Source organism: Jatropha curcas, chromosome 5 (genome assembly GCF_041381405.1).
Source record: "Jatropha curcas cultivar XTBG-Jc1 chromosome 5, XTBG_Jcur_1.0, whole genome shotgun sequence".
NCBI lineage: Eukaryota > Viridiplantae > Streptophyta > Magnoliopsida > Malpighiales > Euphorbiaceae > Jatropha > Jatropha curcas.
Genome location: NC_143155.1, coordinates 24,080,732 through 24,104,297, shown reverse-complemented (window position 1 = coordinate 24,104,297; position 23,566 = coordinate 24,080,732). Strand labels below are relative to the sequence as shown.

At 35.7% G+C, this 23,566-nt stretch overlaps 3 protein-coding genes and 1 pseudogene across 6 annotated transcripts; all 4 read left to right on the top strand.

The window, feature by feature from the left end:
* Positions 1–587: 587 nt before the first annotated feature.
* LOC105649809 (5-formyltetrahydrofolate cyclo-ligase, mitochondrial) lies at positions 588–3,156 on the top strand. The gene is made up of 7 exons (XM_012236603.4): positions 588–940; positions 1,037–1,177; positions 1,661–1,825; positions 1,954–1,995; positions 2,110–2,155; positions 2,570–2,640; positions 2,772–3,156. Exons 1-7 carry the CDS (start codon positions 637–639, stop codon positions 2,909–2,911), a joined length of 909 nt encoding a protein of 302 aa, XP_012091993.1. The 5' UTR covers positions 588–636; the 3' UTR covers positions 2,912–3,156.
* A 583-nt stretch (positions 3,157–3,739) lies between these two features.
* Positions 3,740–9,411, top strand: LOC105650195 (TMV resistance protein N-like; annotated as a pseudogene). Its single transcript, XR_016320903.1, has 4 exons — positions 3,740–4,323; positions 4,678–5,758; positions 6,296–6,698; positions 7,240–9,411. The product of XR_016320903.1 is annotated as a TMV resistance protein N-like (transcript).
* A 197-nt stretch (positions 9,412–9,608) lies between these two features.
* On the top strand, positions 9,609–15,866 carry LOC105649808 (disease resistance protein RPV1). Of its 2 annotated transcripts, none has more exons than XM_089721519.1 (5): positions 9,609–10,237; positions 10,938–12,042; positions 12,624–13,046; positions 13,316–14,881; positions 15,225–15,866. In XM_089721519.1, exons 1-5 carry the CDS (start codon positions 9,759–9,761, stop codon positions 15,735–15,737), a joined length of 4,086 nt encoding a protein of 1,361 aa, XP_089577645.1. In that variant the 5' UTR covers positions 9,609–9,758; the 3' UTR covers positions 15,738–15,866. The 2 variants fall into 2 exon arrangements, with proteins under 2 accessions (XP_089577645.1, XP_089577646.1); XM_089721520.1 differs by having other exon boundaries at positions 10,099–10,237; positions 10,384–12,042.
* A 128-nt stretch (positions 15,867–15,994) lies between these two features.
* LOC149496435 (uncharacterized) lies at positions 15,995–23,537 on the top strand. 2 transcript variants are annotated; one of them, XM_089721517.1, is made up of 5 exons: positions 15,995–16,683; positions 17,399–18,503; positions 19,087–19,509; positions 19,779–21,350; positions 22,819–23,537. In XM_089721517.1, the coding sequence occupies exons 1-5, from the start codon at positions 16,205–16,207 to the stop codon at positions 23,356–23,358; spliced, it is 4,119 nt and encodes a 1,372-aa protein (XP_089577643.1). In that variant the 5' UTR covers positions 15,995–16,204; the 3' UTR covers positions 23,359–23,537. The 2 variants fall into 2 exon arrangements, with proteins under 2 accessions (XP_089577643.1, XP_089577644.1); XM_089721518.1 differs by having other exon boundaries at positions 16,541–16,679.
* The last annotated feature ends 29 nt before the right edge of the window (positions 23,538–23,566 follow it).

The window sequence follows — 23,566 nt, the reverse complement described above, 5'->3', positions numbered from 1 at the left end:
GAAAATTGCTTAGCTCAACACATATTTTTTATTCTTATTCGAGTTTGAGTTTGGTATAAATTTATTCTTTTCTTTTTTAACATATTCATCACATTCCTTAATTTTTTGAAAATTTATATTCGTGTACCAAACGTATGTAGATTTCATTTATTAATCTTAAAAAATTATTTATCTGAAATTTTTTTTCTGATTAAAGAGAGTTTCATTTTAAATGAAAATAGCTTCTCATTTAACAAAAAAAATTCAACTATTGGTGAATTTATTATAACACGGTAAACACGCTTTTATATTAATCCATTGATTACGAGTATTTATCATTATTGATCACTGCTAGTGGTTATCAACTAATATCTCAATTTATTATTTTTATGTATTTTTTATATTTAATACATAATTTTTTAAAATATAAAATTTTTATAACCTTCTTTTATCTTATAAATTATAAATTTTAATATTTCAATTAGTTTTTAATATTATAAATATTATATTAAATTACAGAAATAAAAAAACGTTGATACGGTGCGTTTTTGATTAATCAACGGCTGAACATGTGGACTGAATTTACATAAAAAAAACTTTATCGGGCAAAACGCAGATTATAGAAGAAACGGTCACCGACGACCAACTCACCAGCCAATGAGAACCGTCGATATCTATCTACACTGCGAACTGAAGAACATGTTTCCTCCCGCTAAAAACATTGCATTTAGCCTAATCAACAAGGCAAAGCAGCTGCCTCTTATCACCCACCCGCGCACGATACCATCATTCGCTGCAACTCTCTCGCCTTTCTCGGCTGCACTGCGTACCACCGTCACCATGAACAAAGACGCCGCTGATTCTCACGATATTGAGGCTATATTTCAACGAAAGCACTTGCTTAGATCCAAAATACGCAAACAGCTCAAGAACATGGATCCAATTAAGCGTTCTGAAGAAGGTCTGCCATTGCAATAAGTGTTTGTTTATTTTTCTGATTGAAAATTGCTACCGCATTTCTATAATTTCATTTGATTTTTTCTTTTTGAATTTCTAGATAATGCAATTCAGAGCACTGTAGTGGAAGCTCCATGGTTCAAAGCGAGCAAGAGTTTATGTGCCTATATAAGCTGCGGTTCTCTACGGGAAGTCGATACATCGAGAATTGTGTCCGAAGCTTTATCTAATTCAGGACATCGTAAGTTATGTTTTTTTTTCCCCTTCCGTTTTTCACTCTTGCAATGTTGCATCATCTCGTAATTTATTTCAGCATTAGCAATTAACTTCCGGGAAGATTTCTTAAACCAACCATGATTTACCGGCATATTGATACATGTAATTTGCTTGGTCTTTTGTGCCAATCTGAAGAGTGAGAGAGACTGAAAATCTGTTAATTTTTAATTCGTTGAAACTTATTACTTAATCCATATATGGTATGCTAGCATAAACGGTCATGAGAATTAATTATAAAGAACTACAAGATGGAACCTTTCATGTCAAGTTTGTTAACAGCTTGTCTACACTTTGAGCATCAATTTTGTGAGAATTGTTCTTTCTTGATCACTGTTGATAAATCATGTAAAGATCACTATGTGTTAGCTTTAGCATTCTTCAGGTTTCATGATTGATCTGTATCTATTTAGATTATATGGAGATTCTTACAGTTCAATTTCAACCCAAGTGGATGATACTCAGAGCAGGAAAAAGCTATATGTTCCCCGTGTGGAAGACAAGAATAGCAATATGAGAATGCTCAAGATATCCGGCGTTCATGATCTGATCGAAAATTCGATTAACAGTCCGGAACCTGCCTTGGTAGATTCTGAGGGAAATGAACGCGAAGATGGTATATGATTCATATTTTCTTTTAGTTTTACAATGCACAAATAATGATGATATTGAAAATACTTGGCGATTCATTTTTCATTTGGTTGGTAAAGGCCATTAGTTATCCATAGGGCATATTTGATGCAGTTATGCAAGCAAGTGAACCAGTTGACTTGGTCATCGTACCTGGTAAATTCTATTTATCATCTATCTTTGTCAAGGGTTCAGCAACACTATAACTCACTGTCTTTTCTTTCCTTCTTTCTTTCTTTCTACTAGCTTACTTTATTTTTCTTCGTCCAGGTCTTGCATTTGATAGATCTGGAGGACGTTTGGGCCGTAGTGGGGGGTGGGTTAATGCTTCTTACTTTCATTTTCACAAGTCATTATAGGTTTTGGAAATCTTTACTTTCTATATGGTGGCATTTCTCACATTTCTATGGTAAGAATGTTACTATTCTGCCTGAATCAAATAAGAGAGAAATAGTGAGGCCTCTATTTATGGGGATATTTTACAAGAATAAGAATCAGTTTACAAAGGAACATTTACCATAGGGTCATAAGAGCTTATTTCATATTTTTCTAATGATACTTAGATTTGATTGCCACGGTATAGATGTTTGGTATTGAAACGTAATCCTGTAATTTGGACACAGCAGCGTGGCTGCCTGTGTGCCAATTCCATTGCATCTCCAGTCATATTCTTTTATGTTATTAGCATATACTGGACATTCTTAAATTGACACTTAGAAAAATCCTGTAGTTACTATGATTTATTCCTGAAGAAGTACCAAGAACTTGCAAAAGAGCGGAAATGGAAACAACCCCTTCTTGGTAAGTAACTTTCGTTTGTTTTTCGCCTGTTACCCAACAGTAATAATGCATTCAGAAGGACATAAATCATCAAACTTTCTGTTGGAATATGTAATTGTTGTCTAAATGTTTGCTTCTGTTTCCGGATGCAGTTGCACTGTCATATTCCCTGCAGATCATGGAAAAAGGAGTCATACCTGTTACTCCCTATGACGTTCCAGTAGATGCTTTTGTCTCCCCTGCTGGTTTCATCCCCATTAGCCCAGCTGCCTTGGAATGTGCAACTAAATGAAGCTCTTTCTTTCTATTCCGCCGCACATATATCTGGAGGTTCTGCTTCACATTTGCTTCATATCTTTACTGGAAGCTATTTTCTTATGAGAATGAAGCATTCAGACTGATTTATAATCCCACAGGATTTTTTAATTAATTGGAAATTATAGGTCTACTCTGTGTATAACTCTCGTTGATTACTGGCTATAGCTTACAAAATAATGTATATCCAATCATATAAATACAGGCTTTATTGTCTCTTTATTCCAGTGTTCTAAAGTTTTCTTATTCTTAATCCACTGGTTAATCACCTGTCTTTTTTCTCTGAGGATTAATTCCCTCTGTCAAATTTTTTTTTATTATTTTAATTTTTTATGAAACTGTAATACTAAAATGATAAATAAATAATTGCCTTCACAGAATTTGGCAAGTGAACCTAAATAAAATCAAATATGAATAAAACGACTGTGAAAGTATCAATGAAAAATAACTTGAAGAAAAGGCTTCCCTAGCTCCGTCGTCGTCCCGACCCGTTGAAGGGATGAAATTTGAATGAGAGACTGTGGAAATTCGTTCATAATAAAATTGCATGTTTTCAAAATAAAACGATGTAAGAGTATATTGCCGTTTATTTAATGCCCTTGCTCTTTTCGACATTTTTGCTGATAGGACGTTCGACTATATGTCGTTTAGCGGATCCTTCTCGTCGTCATCAACCATGGTCCTTGCATGGCCAAGTCCAAGTGCAAAATGATCAAAGGCCCACCTCCACTATGTACGGACGGTAAAAATCACCATTATTAAACTGTGTAATAAGTAACGAGTCCCACTTTGCTTTGCTGTTAAGGACTACACTCGCTTCACCAATGGTCAGCAAAGGCAGATCTTGCATTCCGTTCTTGTCTATTAAACTACTCGCTAGTACGGAAGCAGGAATCCCCTGTTCTTTCTCCTAATGGACAACTATGGCGATAATGAAGATTCAACTTCAATTCCTTCGTTTCGATTCCGGTGGATGTATTTTTGAGCTTCAGAGCCGAAGATACCCGTCACACCTTCACGGAGGAGCTTTACAGGGAGCTCTTAAAGCATGGAGTCCGCACTTTTCGTGACGATGAGGAGTTGCAGAGAGGAGAGGAGATCGCTCCTAGCTTACTTGACGCTATAGAGGACTCTGCGGCAGCATTGCAGTTATCTCAGAAAGATATGCGGATTCAAGGTGGTGTGAGGAGCTTGCCAGGATTCTTGAGTGCAAACGATTATTGCTTCCTCTGTTTTACCGAGTTGACCCATCCATGTAAGAAGGCAAAGTGGACCATTCGAGGAGCATTTCAGGCGACTGGAGGAGAGGTTTGAAGTAGAGAAAGTTGGTCGGTGGAGGAAGGCCATGGATAAGGCTGGTGGGATCTCTGGCTGGGATTCTCGCCATTGGTAAAAATTCTTCTTTATTTGTTTTTATTATTATTTCAAAGTAAGTTTGTCTTTTATATTTGTTTAGTTCTTAAAATAAATTTTTAAGCAAGCAAGAGGATTGGAACCGCTTTTTTCTTATTTGTATCACATTGTTTATTAGAGTCAAATGAAACAAATTAACAGCATAATTGATTATTGCTTCTCCTCGTTCTCTGCAATTGCAATTGCTTGCCTTATATGACAGTTTATTTTCAGGGAGTTGAATATGATGTTTCTTTCTGGCTATATGAAGGTTAATGGTTATAATAATTTGACCTCTGCTGTCAGGTTGGAACTCTATGTCATTTAGACTTTGTCATGTTCTTTTTGCAGGGAAAAACAAGAGTTAATTCAATCTTTAGTGAAGAAGGTCTTGACCAAATTAACTAATGCTCCGCTTGGAGTAGCTAAATACCCTGTTGGACTTGATTCTCATATTCAAGAATCGCTGAGGATGCTGGATGTTAAGGCCAATGGTGTTAAAGTTTTGGGAATTTGTGGAATGGGTGGAGCTGGTAAAACCACCATTGTAAAGGCACTCTATAACAAACTTATTGTCAATTTCAAACGCCGTAGCTTCATTTCAGATGTCAGAGAAAACTTGAAACAAAAGGATGGTTTAGCACTTCTTCAAAACAGGATTATTAATGATCTTTCGCTTGGTGCAGCACCACAAGCTAGGGGAAGCATTTTAGCATTGAGAGAGGTGCTTCACGAAGAACCGGTTCTGATAGTTCTGGATGATATTGATGATACAACACAAATTGATGCCTTAGCTGGCAAAAGACACTGGTTTTATGACGGAAGTCGAATCATTGTCACCACAAGAGATAAACAAGTCATACCTCAAAGCATTGGGGATGTCGTTTATGAGATGAATGGGTTAAATTTTCACGAGGCACTTCAGTTGTTTAGTTTTCATGCATTTGGAAGAGAGAGACCCTTATCCGAGTTTGCAGATATCTCTCTAGCAGGACAATTGCCTTTGGCTTTGGAAGTTTTTGGTTCTTTTTTCTTTGACAAAAGGTCAATAAAGCTATGGAATGATGCATTGGGAAAGCTGAAACAAATTCCTCAAGGTCAAGTACAATATGTGTTAGAGATAAGTTTTAATGATCTAGACGACCAACAGAAGTGTGTATTCCTTGATATTGCATGTCTTTTTGTTAGTATGAGGATGAAGAAAGAAGATATGGTTTACATATTGAGAGGCCATGGATTTAGTGCTGAGACATTGATCAGAGAACTTGTAGTCAAATCTCTGATCAAAACTGTAGATGATGATATCATTTGGATACATGATCAACTCAGGGACATGGGCAGGCAAATTGTCAAGCGAGAAAGTTCTGATCCTGGTATGCGCACTAGGCTTTGGGATTATGTTGTTATTATCAATGTATTAAAGAATAAAAAGGTATGATTTACACTATATACTTTGGCCTTTAGCATGATGAAACTGTTATTCAACTGATATATGTTCTCTTTCTTTTCTTTTTCTCCTCCTTTTTTCCCCCTCCCTTCTTTCTTTCTTTTGAGCAATTCAAATACTCAAGAAAGTTTCGTCAAATTGGACAGTGACTGTTCTCAATCATATTTTCCTCACAATCCTTTGAGTATTACGATTGGTTAGAGAAAATATGAAGGTAATTTTCTCATGATGTAACCTGTTCTTAAACTTCTTATCAGAAAAATTTTCACCAAAAACAACTCTGTTTGACAAGGCATTCCTGATTGAGATTGACCATCCTAAATCATTTAGCACTTCAAAATTACCAAAATGTTTCAGTTTAAGTTGCTACTAGTGCCTGATGTGAAGTTGACTAAATTTTTATTGTAGCATGCTTGTTGTAACCCATGAATTTTGCAGCAGTCGATATCATTTGAATTGTCACGCTTTTTATGCTTCCTTTACGCCTTATTTTCCAAATTTTTCTTATGTAACTGGCCTTAGGGAACAAGAAGTATTCAAGGTATTGATTGCTCTTGATGTTAGAAAAAATCTCAGAACTCAAGGTACACATCACACGAAAGTTAAAAGGAGGCCTATTTTTACTTCTTTAATCTGTAAACATCAATTTCATCCTGGAGTTGCAAATGACAAATATGTAACGGTCCGCACGAAGTCATTTGAAAAAATGGTTAATCTAAGGCTTCTTCAACTCAATGACGTGGAATTGGATGGTAGTTTCAAACATATGCCTGCTGAATTGAAGTTTCTACAATGGAAAAAATGCTATTTGAGAAATCTTCCTTCTGATTTTTGCATGCTTCATCTTGCTGTCCTTGATCTCCCAGAAGGCAAAATTAGAAAATTGTGGGAACAATGCAGGGGCAATTTGCATGCTAGTAACAAGGTACATCTCTATCCTTATATTTTAACTATGTATTTGAGTTAATAACAAACTCATCTATTAATAATCCACTTTGTTCTTGTAAGTTAGTGGTTTGTGGAATCATCTGGTCAATGAAGCACAGACTTCTAATTCCAAAAGTATTTTGTTTTTCTACACATGATTATTTAGTTTATGATAGAAACTGGGAAACCATGTGAAAATTGGTCATAGTGCTTCCATGGGTCAAAAGGAAGACCTTATCACTCATAGGAATGCCAGATCGAGTTACCTTCGCAAGCCACAAGGTCTCCATTACCGCGCTCGACTTATATTATCGCATATACAATAATCACTGAGCATAAGTTGCTAATCTATTTAGGCTTATAAATATCTGACTTTGATCCCTTTGAGTTTTGAAATGATAGAACAATGTCTACGAATTTCAGTTCAAATAACCACTGTTTGGCTTCTTGCAGAATTAAGGAGCTCTGTCTATGTGCATGTGTAATTTCCTTTTAGCTTTGTCTCATATACGAGGGCTTCTGATATTTTTGGTGGACAGGGAGCAGAGAAGTTGTTGTTTATAAATCTGCAAGATTGATATAATCTGGCTTATCTTTCTGGCTTATCTTTTCATCCTGCCTTGGAGAAACTGATTCTTCAGAATTGCAAGGGACTGCTTCAGATCCACAATTCAGTTTGTGACTTGAAGAACCTTATTCCTTTGAACCTGAAAGACTGTTCAAGCCTTGCTAAATTTCCAAGTGATGTCTCTGGATTAAAGCATCTTGAGATACTTAATCTCTCTGGTTACTCGAACATAAAAGAATTACCAGATATGAGAAGCATGCAATGTTTAAGGGAGCTTCTTATTGACGAGACCACAATAGTTACACTACCTGATTCCATATTCCACCCAAAAAAACTTAAAAGGTTCAGCCTACAACAGTGTCGGCTATTGAAACATGTTCCTGTACACATAGGGAAACTAAGTTCACTAGAAGAACTTTCTTTTGCTGGTTCAGGAGTGGAAGAAATACCTAATTCAGGATCACTGCCATCCCTTGGAAAACTGAATCTCATGAGGTGTAAATCGCTTAATGCACTTCCTGATTCTATCAGCAACCTTAAATCATTAATTGAACTCCTCCTTGATGGTAGTTCTATTAAAGAATTGCCAACTTCAGTTGGTTTATTATCTCGTTTGAAGAGATTGTCCTTTGGTTATTGTCAATCTCTAACCAAATTGCCCGATTCAATTGGAGGTTTAGCATCCCTGGTTGAACTGCGGTTAGAAAACACATTTCTGACAGAAATACCAGATGAGGTTGGAGCCCTGAGCATGCTTCAGAAGCTTTACATGGGAAACTGTGCATCGGTTAAATTTTAACCAGAATCAATTGGGAAGATGTGGAGCATAACTACTTTGGTCTTGAATGATGTGATGATTACAGAGTTGCCAGAGTCCATAGGAACGTCGGAAAGACTTAGCATGTTAAATTTAAATGGGTGCAAGCAACTCCAACGACTGCCGGCCTCAATTGGAAATTTAAAAAGTCTGCGGTACTTTCTGATGAAAGAAACTTCTGTCTCAGAATTGCCAGCTGAAATTGGAATGTTGTCAAGCTTATCAATATTGAAAATGGGAAAAAGTCCACACTCTCAACCACAGAACACTGCCTCTCTTTTTCCAGAGTAATTGTCAAATCTCTCCTTAATTGAAGTACTGGATGCTTGTGCCTGGAAATTCTCTGGTGAAATTCCAGATGAATTTGGGAAGATATCATCGTTGCGAGAATTGAATCTGAGCCACAATGACTTCTGTAGCCTTCCATCTAGTCTAAGAGGCCTTTCAGTTCTCGAAGATCTAAGCTTGTCTCACTGCAAACAGCTCAAGTCTCTTCCTTTGCTTCCTTCAAGTTTGCTCAATTTAAATGTTGCACATTGTACTGCACTGGAAGCTGTTTGCAATCTGGAAAACCTAGCGAGTTTACAAGATCTTGACCTAACAAATTGCAGTAAAATAATTGATATCCAAGGCCTTGAATGCTTGAAGTGTCTGAGAGTGGTTTTTCTTCTAAAGTTCTCGTCTTTCCCTCATTGCAGGTTGCTTTGAAACGCTTGTTCAATTTGAGCATTCCAGCAAGAGCACTACCTGATTGGTTTGTTCAGGAAATTCCCAGATTCTCAACCCCTAGAAACCTAGACCTCAAAGGCATAATTATAGGTATTGTTCTTTCCCTTGACCAACAATCAAGGGATGACTTTAGAGATAAGCTACCAGCTATAGTAGACATTCAAGCAAAGATCTTCAGACTTAAGGACCCAATATTTACCAAAACACTTAATTTAAGGGGAGTTCCTAACACAAATGAGGATCAACTTTACTTGTGTCGGTTTCTGGACTTCCAACCGCTGGTCTTTATGCTGAATGAAGGAGATAGAATACAGACAACTGTACGAGAGAGACCCTATTTTAATGGGGTTAGATTGAAGAAGTATGGAATATATTTGATTTTTGAAAATGATGATGAAGATGAAGAGTTACTAGATGAATCTCAGCGGTCTGTATCATGGAAACTGGCCAAATTTATTGGATCCTTGGAATGAATATTAGAATTTATAACTCTTTTAACTTTTTTCTATTTCATAGCTTATCGATCTGTGGCTTGATAAAATGATACTTTTAATCTGCTCAAAGCGTTTTGTAATAAAATGTGGAGATTTATCTGTCCGTTTACTTTTTTTTTTACTATTGGAATTAAGCATATGAGTTAGTTAATTCTAGTTTTACGGTTTTATGTGTTTTTTTTTTTTTTGTCAGAAGTCTGCCATAAAAAAGAAACTTCCACAATTTTCTTTTGCAAATATTTTAATAAATTGAGATTGAATTGAATTTTCGTAGAAAGAAGGTAAGAAAATTACATAATGAATTATCAAATTAATTTTTGAAAATATTTTTTATCGACTAAACAGTAATTCAGCCAAAACAGAATCTTGTGACTTGAGTATAAACAAACAAAAGTAAAGTCGAAGTCAAGAACTCTTGCCACTGTTTGTGCAACTCGCAGCGATCCAAGAATGCATGATAACGACGTTCCTTCGACGTATCCCGCGGCTCCGAGATTCAATTGCGACGTGTTCTTGAGTTTCAACGGCAAGGACACGAGCCGCAGCTTAATCAAGCATCTATGCGATTCATTAACGGAGCACGGCGTCCGGTTCGTCCTGGAAGACATCGGGATTAGTGACGGAGGCGAGATCGATTTAAGTTTGAGAGAGGCCATTGAAGACTCGGCCGCTTCAATCGTAATTATTTCTCCAAGTTATGCTAATTCTTGTTGCCGCCTTGAGGCTCTTTCTAGAATCTGCGAGTTGCGGAGACGGGTGCTACCTGTATTTCACCGAGTGAACCCTTCTCATGTTAGAAGGCAAGAAGGTCCTTTTGAAGATGATTTCAGGAATTATTTGGAGAGGTTTGGAGAGGATAAGGTTTCGAAATGGAGAAGAGCGATGAAGAAAGTTGGTGGCCTTTCAGGCTTCGTTATTGACAATAGCAGGTTTTTCTTTTCCTTTTATTTTTTTATTTAAAAAAATATTTCTTTATTCATTTTATGTTAGTTCAGTTGTCAGAAAGAGGTAAAGCTTAATAATTTTGGATATAGAAATTTCTTAACCATGATCCTTAAGAAATATTAATTAACAGGTGGCGGCAGTATCTTGAAGAATGGCATTTTGCAATTGTCTAAAAGCTTTTTGTTTTGTGGCTGGATAAATTAATACTTAGTTGGGGAATTTTAAATTGAAGTGGAAGTTTCATTCCCATGTGACTGCTCTAAGGTTTTTATAATAAGATGTCGAGATTAGTCTCTATCTTGATTTTTTCCCCCCATTAAAGCATCTGATGTAGTTAATTGTAGTTTTGTGGTGATATCAACCCTTTTTTTTTTTTTTTTTTTTGTTTTGTTTCATTCAAGTTGGAGTTGGTGTTACTTGTTGGGGCTAATGATCAAGTACTCGGTCTTTTACTAGGCAATGCAAAACCAAAGTACAAGCTAGGTCTTCTTCCTTGTAATTCTGTCTTTGATTTCTATGGCATGCTCAGTCCATTCACTTCTAGCTTTGTATGATTAGTTCTTTGCCTATAAATAAATGAAAAATATCTAATCTTAAGAAGATTGTCGCATTCTTTCTGATTTCAAATCTCCATATCTTATGTATATTAATGTGTTCATTCCTCATTATTCCATTTACTGACAGCAAAGAACAGCATTTGATTAAGCAGTTAGTCAGTAGGGTTTTGACGGAATTGAGAAAAACAGTGGGAATAGCTGCATATACAGTTGCAGTTGATGCTCGTGCAGATGAGCTGATGAGAAAGTTAAATGTTAAATCTAATCAAATAAAAGTTCTGGGACTTCATGGAATGGGTGGGATTGGTAAAACAACTCTCGCCAAAGTTCTCTACAATAAGCTTATCAGTCATTTTGAATACCGCTGTTTCATTTTAAACGTTAGAGAAGTTTCTGAAGAACATGATGGCTTGACATCACTTCAAAAAAAAATCCTTCGTGACCTTTCTTCCAATGTGGTGGCTTCTGCGGATGAAATTGGTTCTGGTATCACTGCAATCAAACAGATGCTTCATGAGAAGCGAGTGCTAATGGTATTAGATGATGTGAATGAGGTAAGCCAACTCAATGCACTTGCAGGAAATAAAGATTGGTTCGGAGATGGAAGTCGAATTATTATTACAGCAAGAAATAAAGAAGTTTTGGTTGAATATCTTGTTGATGAGTTTTATGAGGTTAAAGTGCTGGATTCTGCAAATGCCTTGCAACTTTTTAGTTATCATTCGCTAAGAAGAGAAAAACCTATTGATGGCTATGAAGATCTGTCTAAGCAAATTGTCTCTCTCACTGGAGGACTACCTTTGGCTTTGGAAGTGTTTGGTTCTTATTTGTTCCATATGAGGAGGATAGAAGAATGGGAAAATGCCCTGAAAAAGTTGCAACATATTCGACCATATAACCTTCAAGATGTACTCAGGATAAGTTTCGATGGTCTAGATGAAGAAGAAAAGCACGTATTCCTTGACATTGCATGTTTTTTTGTTAACATTGGAATGAAGAGAGAAGAAGCAGTTGACATATTAAAGGGTTGTGGTTTTAATGCTGAAGCAGCAATAACTGTTCTAACAGCAAAATCTCTCATTAAGGATACTGAAGATTATTCATTGTGGATGCATGACCAACTTAGAGACATGGGACGGCAAATTGTTCAACTTGAAAACCTTTTAGATCCTGGTATGCGTAGTAGACTCTGGGATCACAATGAAATCATGACAGTACTGAAGCAGAAGAAGGTGCAAATCATCATAGATTAACTTGTGAAAAATGTTACCTATTCTTTTTTTCTTTTTTTTTTTCTCGACTTTTAAAATCCCCCATGAAGGATTGTTTTTAGAAACAAAAGAAATTTAATATGTTTGCCATTTCTTTGAGTTTGTTGCACATGCTTTTGTGTTTTCTATGTAACACTCGAGTAAAAGTTGCTACCACATTCACATACTTACCTCTTTCATTGAATGAAAGGCAGCAAGGAAAAGTTGGAGAGAATGAAACAAGCTACTCAAAATGTAAAATGCATAATAGCGTATGTTTTGATGTTCTTCAGCATTATAGCATAATCTGGATTGGAAGGTTTAAACAAGAATGTGCATGGTACCATTAATGATGAATCAATGTTGTGTTTTTAAACTGGCATGTTCTTCTATGTATTTTGAAGCCAAATGCGGGGTCTGATAACATAACTTTAGTTGAAGTTTTCTTATTCCTTGGCCAATTCTGTAAATATTTAAATTGGGAAAAAAGCTAATTTTTATTTATTTTTACATGTTTTCCTCGCTTAATTTATCAATATTTTCCTGCATATGACTGAATTCAGGGAACGAAATATGTACAAGGAATTATCCTTGACTTCAGTAAGAAGAAAACAGTGGAGGATCTTAGTGCTAATGCAACATTCCGTAATAACTTCCTAACAACACCAAATCTTGATTCTGCGCTTGTTTATGTGAAAGAAATATGCAAGAGAATTCTTTTGTGTCTTCTACATGGAGAGGACAAAAAGAAAGAGTCAAAACTCAGTACTGAATTCTTCGAATCAATGGTTAATCTGAGACTGCTTCAAATCAATCGTGCAACATTGGAAGGGAAGTTTAAATGTATCCCTGCAGGGCTGAAGTGGCTTCAATGGAGAGGATGTCCTTTGAAATATCTCCCTTATGATTATTTTCCCCGTAAACTTACTGTTCTCGATCTCTCAGAGAGTGGAATTGAACGAGTATGGGTTTGGGGTAGCAACAAGGTATGCTTTACCAGCCTGGTTCATTATAAGAATGTACGAATAAAATGTTTGCTAACACGATGCGTGGTTTCTGCCATGACCAAGTGGGCATTTCTTGAAATATGACTTTTCTATTTTTCTGATAATTGCATTTATTTGATAACATTTAAAAAGTTTGTCCTTACTGTGAAACTTTTTGCAAAGTTTCAACCCTTGATGGTGCTTTTTTATCCTTTTTTTTGAACATATGATTGCTTCTTTTTCAAGGCAGAAGAAATTTTTGTTTGCAGGTGGCTGAGAACTTGGTGGTGATGAATCTTCAGGGTTGCTACAGTCTAGTGGCTGTTCCTGATTTATCCGGGTGTAAATCCTTGGAAAAGCTGAATCTTGAGCGTTGCGGTCAGTTGACTAAGATTGACAAATCAGTGGGGAATTTGAAGAGATTGCTTCACTTGAACTTGAGAGGATGCTCAAATATTGTTGAATTTCCAAGTGATGTCTCTGGATTAAAGCATCTTGAGATACTTAATCTCTCTGGTTGCTCAAACATAAAAAAATTACCCGATATGAGCAGCATGAAATGTTTGAGGGAGCTTCTTATTGATGAGACAGCAATAGTTACACTACCTGATTCCATATTCCACCTAAAAAAACTTGAAAGGTTCAGCCTACAACAGTGTTGGCTATTGAAACATGTTCCTGTACACATAGGGAATCTAAGTTCACTAGAAGAACTTTCTTTTGCTGGTTCAGGAGTGGAAGAAATACCTAATTCAGTAGGATCACTGCCATCCCTTGAAAAACTGAATCTCATGAGGTGTAAATCGCTTAATGCACTTCCTGATTCTATCAGCAACCTTAAATCATTAATTGAACTCCTCCTTGATGGTAGTTCTATTAAAGAATTGCCAACTTCAGTTGGTTTATTATCTCGTTTGAAGAGATTGTCCTTTGGTAATTGTCAATCTCTAACCAAATTGCCCGATTCAATTGGAGGTTTAGCATCCCTGGTTGAACTTCGTTTAGAAAACACATATCTGACAGAAATACCAGATGAGGTTGGAGCCTTGAGCATGCTGGAGAAGCTTTACATGGGAAACTGTGCATCGGTTAAATTTTTACCAGAATCAATTGGGAAGATGTGGAGCATAACTACTTTGGTCTTGAATGATGTGATGATTACAGAGTTGCCAGAGTCCATAGGAACGTTGGAAAGACTTAGCATGTTAAATTTAAATGGGTGCAAGCAACTCCAACGACTGCCGGCCTCAATTGGAAATTTAAAAAGTCTGCAGTGCTTTCTGATGAAAGAAACTTCTGTCTCAGAATTGCCAGATGAAATTGGAATGTTGTCAAGCTTATCAATATTGAAAATGGGAAAAAGTCCACACTCTCAACCACTGAACACCGCCTCTCTTTTTCCAGAGTCATTGTCAAATCTCTCCTTAATTGAAGTACTGGATGCTTGTGCCTGGAAATTCTCTGGTGAAATTCCAGATGAATTTGGGAAGATATCATCGTTGCGAGAATTGAATCTGAGCCACAATGACTTCTGTAGTCTTCCATCTAGTCTAAGAGGCCTTTCAGTTCTCGAAGATCTAAGCTTGTCTCACTGCAAACAGCTCAAGTCTCTTCCTTTGCTTCCTTCAAGTGTGCTCAAGTTAAATGTTGCATATTGTACTGCACTGGAAGGTGTTTGCAATCTGGAAAACTTAGTGAGTTTACAAGATCTTGACCTAACAAATTGCAGTAGAATAATTGATATCCAAGGCCTTGAATGCTTGAAGTGTCTGAGGAGGTTATACTTGACTGGCTGCATTGCATGTTCTCCGGCAATCAAGCGAAGACTTGCTAAGGTTCTCTCTCTCTCTCTCTCCACATAGACACACGATGCACATGAATGCCATTTTACTTCTCTCGATGTAGTCTGTTTGGCATGTTGTTTAGACTATTGCTGAAAAAAAACAAACATTCCAAAACTGTTGATTAAACGTCATTAAAATTTCCCTTTAAGGTAAACTTTTTATGTGTTCCTGTCATAAAAATTTTGAAACAACTCAACATTGCTTCAAATGTTTTTTCCAACATAAAAATTCTACCTCAATGTCAAAAACGCTCTGTATATGGATAGAAACAGCTCCATTAGTCAACTATGAGAGTGATTCTTTTTCTTAAGTTCTCGTCTTTCCCTCATTGCAGGTTGCTTTGAAACGCTTGTTCAATTTGAGCATTCCAGGAAGAGCACTTCCTGATTGGTTTGTTCAGGAAATTCCCAGATTCTCAACGCCTAGAAACCTAGACCTCAAAGGCATAATTATAGGTATTGTTCTTTCCCTTGACCAACAATCAAGGGATGACTTTAGAGATAAGCTACCAGCTATAGTAGACATTCAAGCAAAGATCTTCAGACTTAAGGACCCAATATTTACCAAAACACTTAATTTAAGGGGAGTTCCTAACACAAATGAGGATCAACTTTACTTGTGTCGGTTTCTGGAGTTCCAACCGCTGGTCTTTATGCTGAATGAAGGTGATAGAATACAGATAACTGTACGAGAGAGACCCTATTTTAATGGGGTTAGATTGAAGAAGTATGGAATATATTTGATTTTTGAAAATGATGATGATGATGATGATGATGAAGAGTTACTAGATGAATCTCAGCGGTCTGTATCATGGAAACTGGCCAAATTTATTGGATCCTTGGAATGAATATTAGAATTTATAACTCTTTAACTTTTTTCTATTTCATAGCTTATTGATCTGTGGCTTGATAAAATGATACTTTTAATCTGCTCAAAGCGTTTTTTAATAAAATGTGGAGATTTATATGTCCGTTTACCTTTTTTATACTATTGGAATTAAGCATATGAGTTCGTTAATTCTAGTTTTATGGTTTTACGTTTTTTATTTTTTTTCAGAAGTCTGCCGTAAAAAAGAAACTTCCACAATTTTCTTTTTGCAAATATTTTAATAAATTGAGATTGAATTGAATTTTCGTGGAAAGAAGGTAAGAAAATTACATAATGAATTATCAAATTAATTTTTGAAAATATTTTTTATCGCCTAAACAGTAATGCAGCCAAAACAGGATCTTGTGACTTGAGTATAAACAAACAAAAGCAAAGTCGAAGTCAAGAACTCTTGCCACTGTTTGTGCAACTCGCAGCGATCCAAGAATGCATGATAACGACGATCCTTCGACGTATCCCGCCGCTCCGAGATTCAATTGCGACGTGTTCTTGAGTTTCAACGGCAAGGACACGAGCCGCAGCTTAATCAAGCATCTATGCGATTCATTAACGGAGCACGGCGTCCGGTTCGTCCAGGAAGACATCGGGATTAGTGAGGAAGACGAGATCGATTTAAGTTTGATAGAGGCCATTGAAGACTCGGCCGCTTCAATCGTAATTATTTCTCCAAGTTATGCTAATTCTTGTTGCCGCCTTGAGGCTCTTTCTAGAATTTGCGAGTTGCGGAGACGGGTGCTACCTGTATTTCACCAAGTGAACCCTTCTCATGTTAGAAGGCAAGAAGGTCCTTTTAAAGATGATTTCAGGAATTATTTGGAGAGGTTTGGAGAGGATAAGGTTTCGAAATGGAGAAGAGCGATGAAGAAAGTTGGTGGCCTTTCAGGCTTCGTTATTGACAACAGCAGGTTTTTCTTTTCCTTTTATTTTTTTATTTAAAAAAAAATATTTCTTTATTCATTTTATGTTAGTTCAGTAGTCAGAGACAGGTAAAGCTTAATAATTTTGGATTTAGAAATTTCTTAACCATGATCCTTAAGAAATATTAATTAACAGGTGGCGGCAGTATCTTGAAGAATGGCATTTTGCAATTGTCTAAAAGCTTTTTGTTTTGTGGCTGGATATATTAATACTTAGTTGGGGAATTTTAAGTTGAAGTGGAAGTTTCATTCCCATGTGACTGCTCTAAGGTTTTTATAATAAGATGTCGAGATTAGTCTCTATCTTGATTTTTTTTCCCCATTAAAGCATCTGATGTAGTTAATTGTAGTTTTGTGGTGATATCAATATCAACCCTTTTTTTTTTTTTTGTTTTTTTTTTTTGTTTTGTTTCATTCAAGTTGGAGTTGGTGTTACTTGTTAGGGCTAATGATCAAGTACTCGGTCTTTTACTAGGCAATGCAAAACCAAAGTACAAGCTAGGTCTTCTTCCTTGTAATTCTGTCTTTGTTTTCTATGGCATGCTCAGTCCATTCACTTCTAGCTTTGTATGATTAGTTCTTTGCCTATAAATAGATGAAAAATATCTAATCTTAAGAAGATTGTCGCATTCTTTCTGATTTCATATCTCTATATGTTATGTATATTAATGTGTTCATTCCTCATTATTCCATTTACTGACAGCAAAGAACAGCATTTGATTAAGCAGTTAGTCAGTAGGGTTTTGACGGAATTGAGAAAAACAGTGGGAATAGCTGCATATACAGTTGCAGTTGATGCTCGGGCAGATGAGCTGATGAGAAAGTTAAATGTTAAATCTAATCAAATAAAAGTTCTGGGACTTCATGGAATGGGTGGGATTGGTAAAACAACTCTCGCCAAAGTTCTCTACAATAAGCTTATCAGTCATTTTGAATACCGCTGTTTCATTTTAAACGTTAGAGAAGTTTCTGAAGAACATGATGGCTTGACATCACTTCAAAAAAAAATTCTTCGTGACCTTTCTTCCAATGTGGTGGCTTCTGCGGATGAAATTGGTTCTGGTATCACTGCAATCAAACAGATGCTTCATGAGAAGCGAGTGCTAATGGTATTAGATGATGTGAATGAGGTAAGCCAACTCAATGCACTTGCAGGAAATAAAGATTGGTTCGGAGATGGAAGTCGAATTATTATTACAGCAAGAAATAAAGAAGTTTTGGTTGAATATCTTGTTGATGAGTTTTACGAGGTTGAAGTGCTGGATTCTGCAAATGCTTTGCAACTTTTTAGTTATCATTCGCTAAGAAGAGAAAAACCTATAGATGGCTATGAAGATCTGTCTAAGCAAATTGTCTCTGTCACTGGAGGACTACCTTTGGCTTTGGAAGTGTTTGGTTCTTATTTGTTCCATATGAGGAGGATAGAAGAATGGGAAGATGCCCTGAAAAAGTTGCAACATATTCGACCATATAACCTTCAAGATGTACTCAGGATAAGTTTCGATGGGCTAGATGAAGAGGAAAAGCACGTATTCCTTGACATTGCATGTTTTTTTGTTAACATTGGAATGAAGAGAGAAGAAGCAGTTGACATATTAAAGGGTTGTGGTTTTAAGGCTGAAGCAGCAATAACTGTTCTAACAGCAAAATCTCTCATTAAGATTACTGAAGATTATTCTTTGTGGATGCATGACCAACTTAGAGACATGGGACGGCAAATTGTTCAACTTGAAAACCTTTTAGATCCTGGTATGCGTAGTAGACTCTGGGATCACAATGAAATCATGACGGTACTGAAGCAGAAGAAGGTGCAAATCATCATAGATTAACTTGTGAAAAATGTTACCTATTCTTTTTTTCTTTTTTTTTTTTCCTCGACTTTTAAAATCCCTCATGAAGGATTATTTTTAGAAACAAAAGAAATTTAATATGTTTGCCATTTCTTTGAGTTTGTTGCACATGCTTTTGTGTTTTCTATGTAACACTCGAGTAAAAGTTGCTACCACATTCACATACTTACCTCTTTCATTGAATGAAAGGCAGCAAGGAAAAGTTGGAGAGAATGAAACAAGCTACTCAAAATGTAAAATGCATAATAGCGTATGTTTTGATGTTCTTCAGCATTATAGCATAATCTGGATTGGAAGGTTTAAACAAGAATGTGCATGGTACCATTAATGATGAATCAATGTTGTGTTTTTAAACTGGCATGTTCTTCTATGTATTTTGAAGTCAAATGCGGGGTCTGATAACATAACTTTAGTTGAAGTTTTCTTGTTCCTTGGCCGATTCTGTAAATATTTAAATTGGGAAAAATGCTAATTTTTATTTATTTTTACATGTTTTCCTCGCTTAATTTATCAATATTTTCCTGCATATGACTGAATTCAGGGAACGAAATATGTACAAGGAATTATCCTTGACTTCAGTAAGAAGAAAACAGTGGAGGATCTTAGTGCTGATGCAACATTCCGTAATAACTTCCTAACAACACCAAATCTTGATTCTGCGCTTGTTTATGTGAAAGAAATATGCAAGAGAATTCTTTTGTGTCTTCTACATGGAGAGGACAAAAAGAAAGAGCCAAAACTCAGTACTGAATTCTTCGAATCAATGGTTAATCTGAGACTGCTTCAAATCAATCGTGCAACATTGGAAGGGAAGTTTAAATGTATCCCTGCAGAGCTGAAGTGGCTTCAATGGAGAGGATGTCCTTTGAAATATCTCCCTTATGATTATTGCCCCCGTAAACTTACTGTTCTCGATCTCTCAGAGAGTGGAATTGAACGAGTATGGGTTTGGGGTAGCAACAAGGTATGCTTTACCAGCCTGGTTCATCATAAGAGTGTACGAATAAAGTGTTTGCTAACAAGATGCGTGGTTTCTGCCATGACTAAGTGGGCATTTCTTGAAACGTCACTTTTCTATTTTTCTGATAATTGCATTTAATTGATAACATTTAAAAATTTTGTCCTTACTGTGAAACTTTTTGTAAAGTTTCAACCCTTGATGGTGCTTTTTTATCCTTTTTTTTGAACATATGATTGCTTCTTTTTCAAGTTAGAAGAAATTTTTGTTTTCAGGTGGCTGAGAACTTGGTGGTGATGAATCTTCAGGGTTGCTACAGTCTAGTGGCTGTTTCTGATTTATCTGGGTGTAAATCCTTGGAAAAGCTGAATCTTGAGCATTGCGGTCAGTTGACTAAGATTGACAAATCAGTGGGGAAGTTGAAGACATTGCTTCACTTGAATTTGAGAGGATGCTCAAATATTGTTGAATTTCCAAGTGATTTCTCTGGTCTGAAACAACTGAAGACCCTCATTCTCTCTGACTGTGCAAAATTGAAAGAATTGCCATATGACATAGGCAGCATGAACTCCTTAAAACAGCTTCTTGCTGATGGAACTGCTATATCAAAGCTTCCTGAATCTATTTATCAGCTTACAAAACTTGAGAAGCTTAATCTGAATGGTTGTCAGTTTATAAAACAGTTGCCAAAATGCTTAGGCAACCTGAATTCTCTGAAAGACCTCTCTCTCAATCAATCTGCATTGGAAGAACTACCAGATTCCATCAGATCTTTGTTGAATCTTGAGAAACTAAGTTTGATGTGGTGTAAATCACTTACCAGAATTCCTGAGTCTATTAGCAATCTCCAGTCACTAACAAAACTCCTAATTGACAATAGTGGAATCAAAGAATTACATACTTCAATTGGTTCGCTGTGTTATTTGAAAGTCCTATCAGCTGGAGGGTGTAGTTCACTGACCAACTTGCCTGATTCAATTGAAGGGCTAGCTTCTATTAGCGAACTTCAGTTAGATAGTACATCAATAACGGGTCTGCCACATCAGATTGGTACTTTGAAAATGATTGAGAACCTTTCCATGAGAAAGTGTATGTCTCTTAGGTATTTACCAGAAGCAATTGGGAACATGTTGAGTCTTACTGCTTTAAACTTGTTTGGTGCTAATATAGTTGAGTTGCCTGAATCTTTTGGGATGTTGGAGAATCTTATAAGGTTGAAATTAGATGAGTGTAAAGAGCTCCAGAAACTGCCTGCCTCAATAGGAAACTTAAAGTCTTTGCGTAGTTTGTTCATGCAGAAAACTGCTGTGACAGAACTACCTGAAAATTTTGGGATGCTCTCCAGCTTAACTGTACTAAGGATGGGAAAGAAACCACTCAAATATCTTGGTAAACAAGAAAAGTTGGTTCTGCTTCCAACTTCCTTCTCAAATCTATCCTTGCTAGAAGAACTGGATGCTCATGCCTGGAGAATATCTGGTATTCCTGACAGTTTTGAGAAGTTATCAATGTTAGAGATCGTCAAACTGGGGCACAACAATATTTGCAGCCTCCCGACTAGCTTGAAGGGCCTTTCTCTTCTCAAAAAGCTATACATGCCTTGGTGTGAAGAACTTGTGTCTCTTCCTCCACTTCCTCCAAGTTTAGAAGAACTGGATATTGCCAACTGCACTTCCTTGGAAAGCATTTATGACGTCTCAAACTTGGAGAGGTTAGAGTTGCTAAACCTTACAAATTGTGCAAAAGTTGTGGATATTCCAGGCCTTGAATGCTTGAAGTCCCTGAAAAGGTTATATATGAGTGGTTGTGGATCTTGCTCTTCAGCAGTAAAGAGAAGATTATCTAAGGTTCTTCCCCCTTTCTCTCTAAATACTCCTGTGCAGTTTCAAAAAATTAGCAATATCCTTGTATTACAAGCACTGAAAAAATACAAGAATTTGAGGGACTAAAATGTATTAAAATTTGTAATTTAGGGACTAAAGTGAAACTAATTTTAAAACTTTTTTTAAAATTGGAGTTGAATCAAATCTAAAACGTTAAAAACTGAGGTCCCGTTTATTACAGTTGTTTATTTTTAATTTTTATTTATTAGAAACATAAAGCTATTTTCAATTTTTGGTTACTTATTTCTCAAAACTGCTTTTTTTTCCTAAAATTATTTTTTCCTTTCTTTTAGTTCATGATGTGAAAAATTCTTCTAATTTTCAAATCTCTCCCTGATTAAACCATTAAAGATTTTCGTTAAAAATAAAAAATCTAAAAATATAAAATCTAAGACAAAATAATTAAAAATATTTCACATTTTAATTTTTAAATTCAAAGTTAAATTAACTATTGATGATTAATGTATACACTCAATTGAATAAAAATATAATATCCAAGTATTATAATAAATAAATAATATTAAATGACATTAGATTTATATGGATAGAGAAGATAATAATAAATACTCTCTCCGTCCCATTTTATTTGCATGGTTTGACAAAACACGCATATTAAGAATTTAGTCAATAAAAGTTATTTTGCCCTTTTTTTACCCTTAATTTATTAATATATTAATAAAATTCTTCGTTTAATGAACAATCATAAAGATAATTATGGAAAAAATAATTATTTACATATCTAAATTTCGAAACCTTGTAAACATTTTGGTACATCTAAAAAATGAATAACAAGCAAACAAAATGGGACTGTGGGAGTATAAAAATAATACTAAATAGAGAGGAGATGAAAAAATAAAGGGTAGAATTTCAATAGAGATAATAAAACTAATGTTTATATATTTTGGATAAATAAATGACATTAGATTTATATGGATAGAGAATAATAATAATAATAATAATAATAATAATAATAATAAGACAACTTTATGAGGACAAGGCTTATAAAAATGAAAAAGAAAAAAAAAAGTGGAATGTAGAATAAAAACATAAATTACTTTGAAAACAGAAAATAGAAAGCACGTTTACAGAAACCATTATTTGTGGTTTCATAAAATTTGTTTTTTATTTAAAAAAACAGTTTTCAAATTTTGTTTATTTTTTAAGAAAAAAAACGAAAAACGAAAAACAAAAAACTTAATCTAAAATAACCAGCACCTAAACCGCTGAACAATTCATAATTTTAAAATCAAGAATCAAAGTATTGTGTCAAAACAAAGTTGAGAGACTAAAATTGCTGCTAATTTTCAAATAGCAAAGACCAAAGTGTATATTAGTGCAAACCTTAAGGGCTTTCTTTTCTTTTTCCCTGTAATTAACCCTATTGAGATTATCGAAGCTGGATCCTACTCTTTTCTGTTGTTAATTAATGCAGGTTTGTCTGAGGAACATATATAACATAAGCATACCTGGAAGCAAGATTCCGGATTGGTTTTGTCAAAAGGCTGTGAGCCTTTCAGAGTTCAAGAACCGTGAGATCAGAGCTGTGATCGCATGCGCCGTTTTATCACTTAACCATGAGATACCAGATGAGTTAAGAGATGAACTTCCAGTGCTACCAGCCATTCAAGCAAGGGTACTTAAACTCAATAAACCTATAGCAAACTATACATTGCCCTTATTAGGAGTGCCAAAGACTAATGAAGATCAAATCCACTTTTGTCGGTTTTCACATTGTCATCGGTTGATTTCTGGTTGGAAAAGTGGTTACAAGCTGGAAGTAGGAGAGCAAAATCCACCAATCATTAAAGGAGTTGAGATGAAAAAATGTGGTGTTTTTCCGGTTTACGAAAATGATGATGATTGGGATGGAGATGAAGAATCACTGGATGAAAGCCAAAAATCTGTATCAGAAAAACTTGCGAAGTTCTTTAATTCAATGGAAGAAGATGATTATCCCATCTGCTCCAGTTGAAAGGAAAGAGGTTATAATATTGAAGAAAAGAAAAACAAACATGTACATATACTGAGGTTGTTTAAGCACAACATGTAGAATTTTCTCCTTGTTAACGCCGAAAAATTTTCTGTCATTGGAGAAATTCTCCACCAATCTAAATGACAGAATTTTTTTTCCTTTGAAAGGATATTTTTCTCTGTTGCGACTACTTATCGACAGAAAGCTA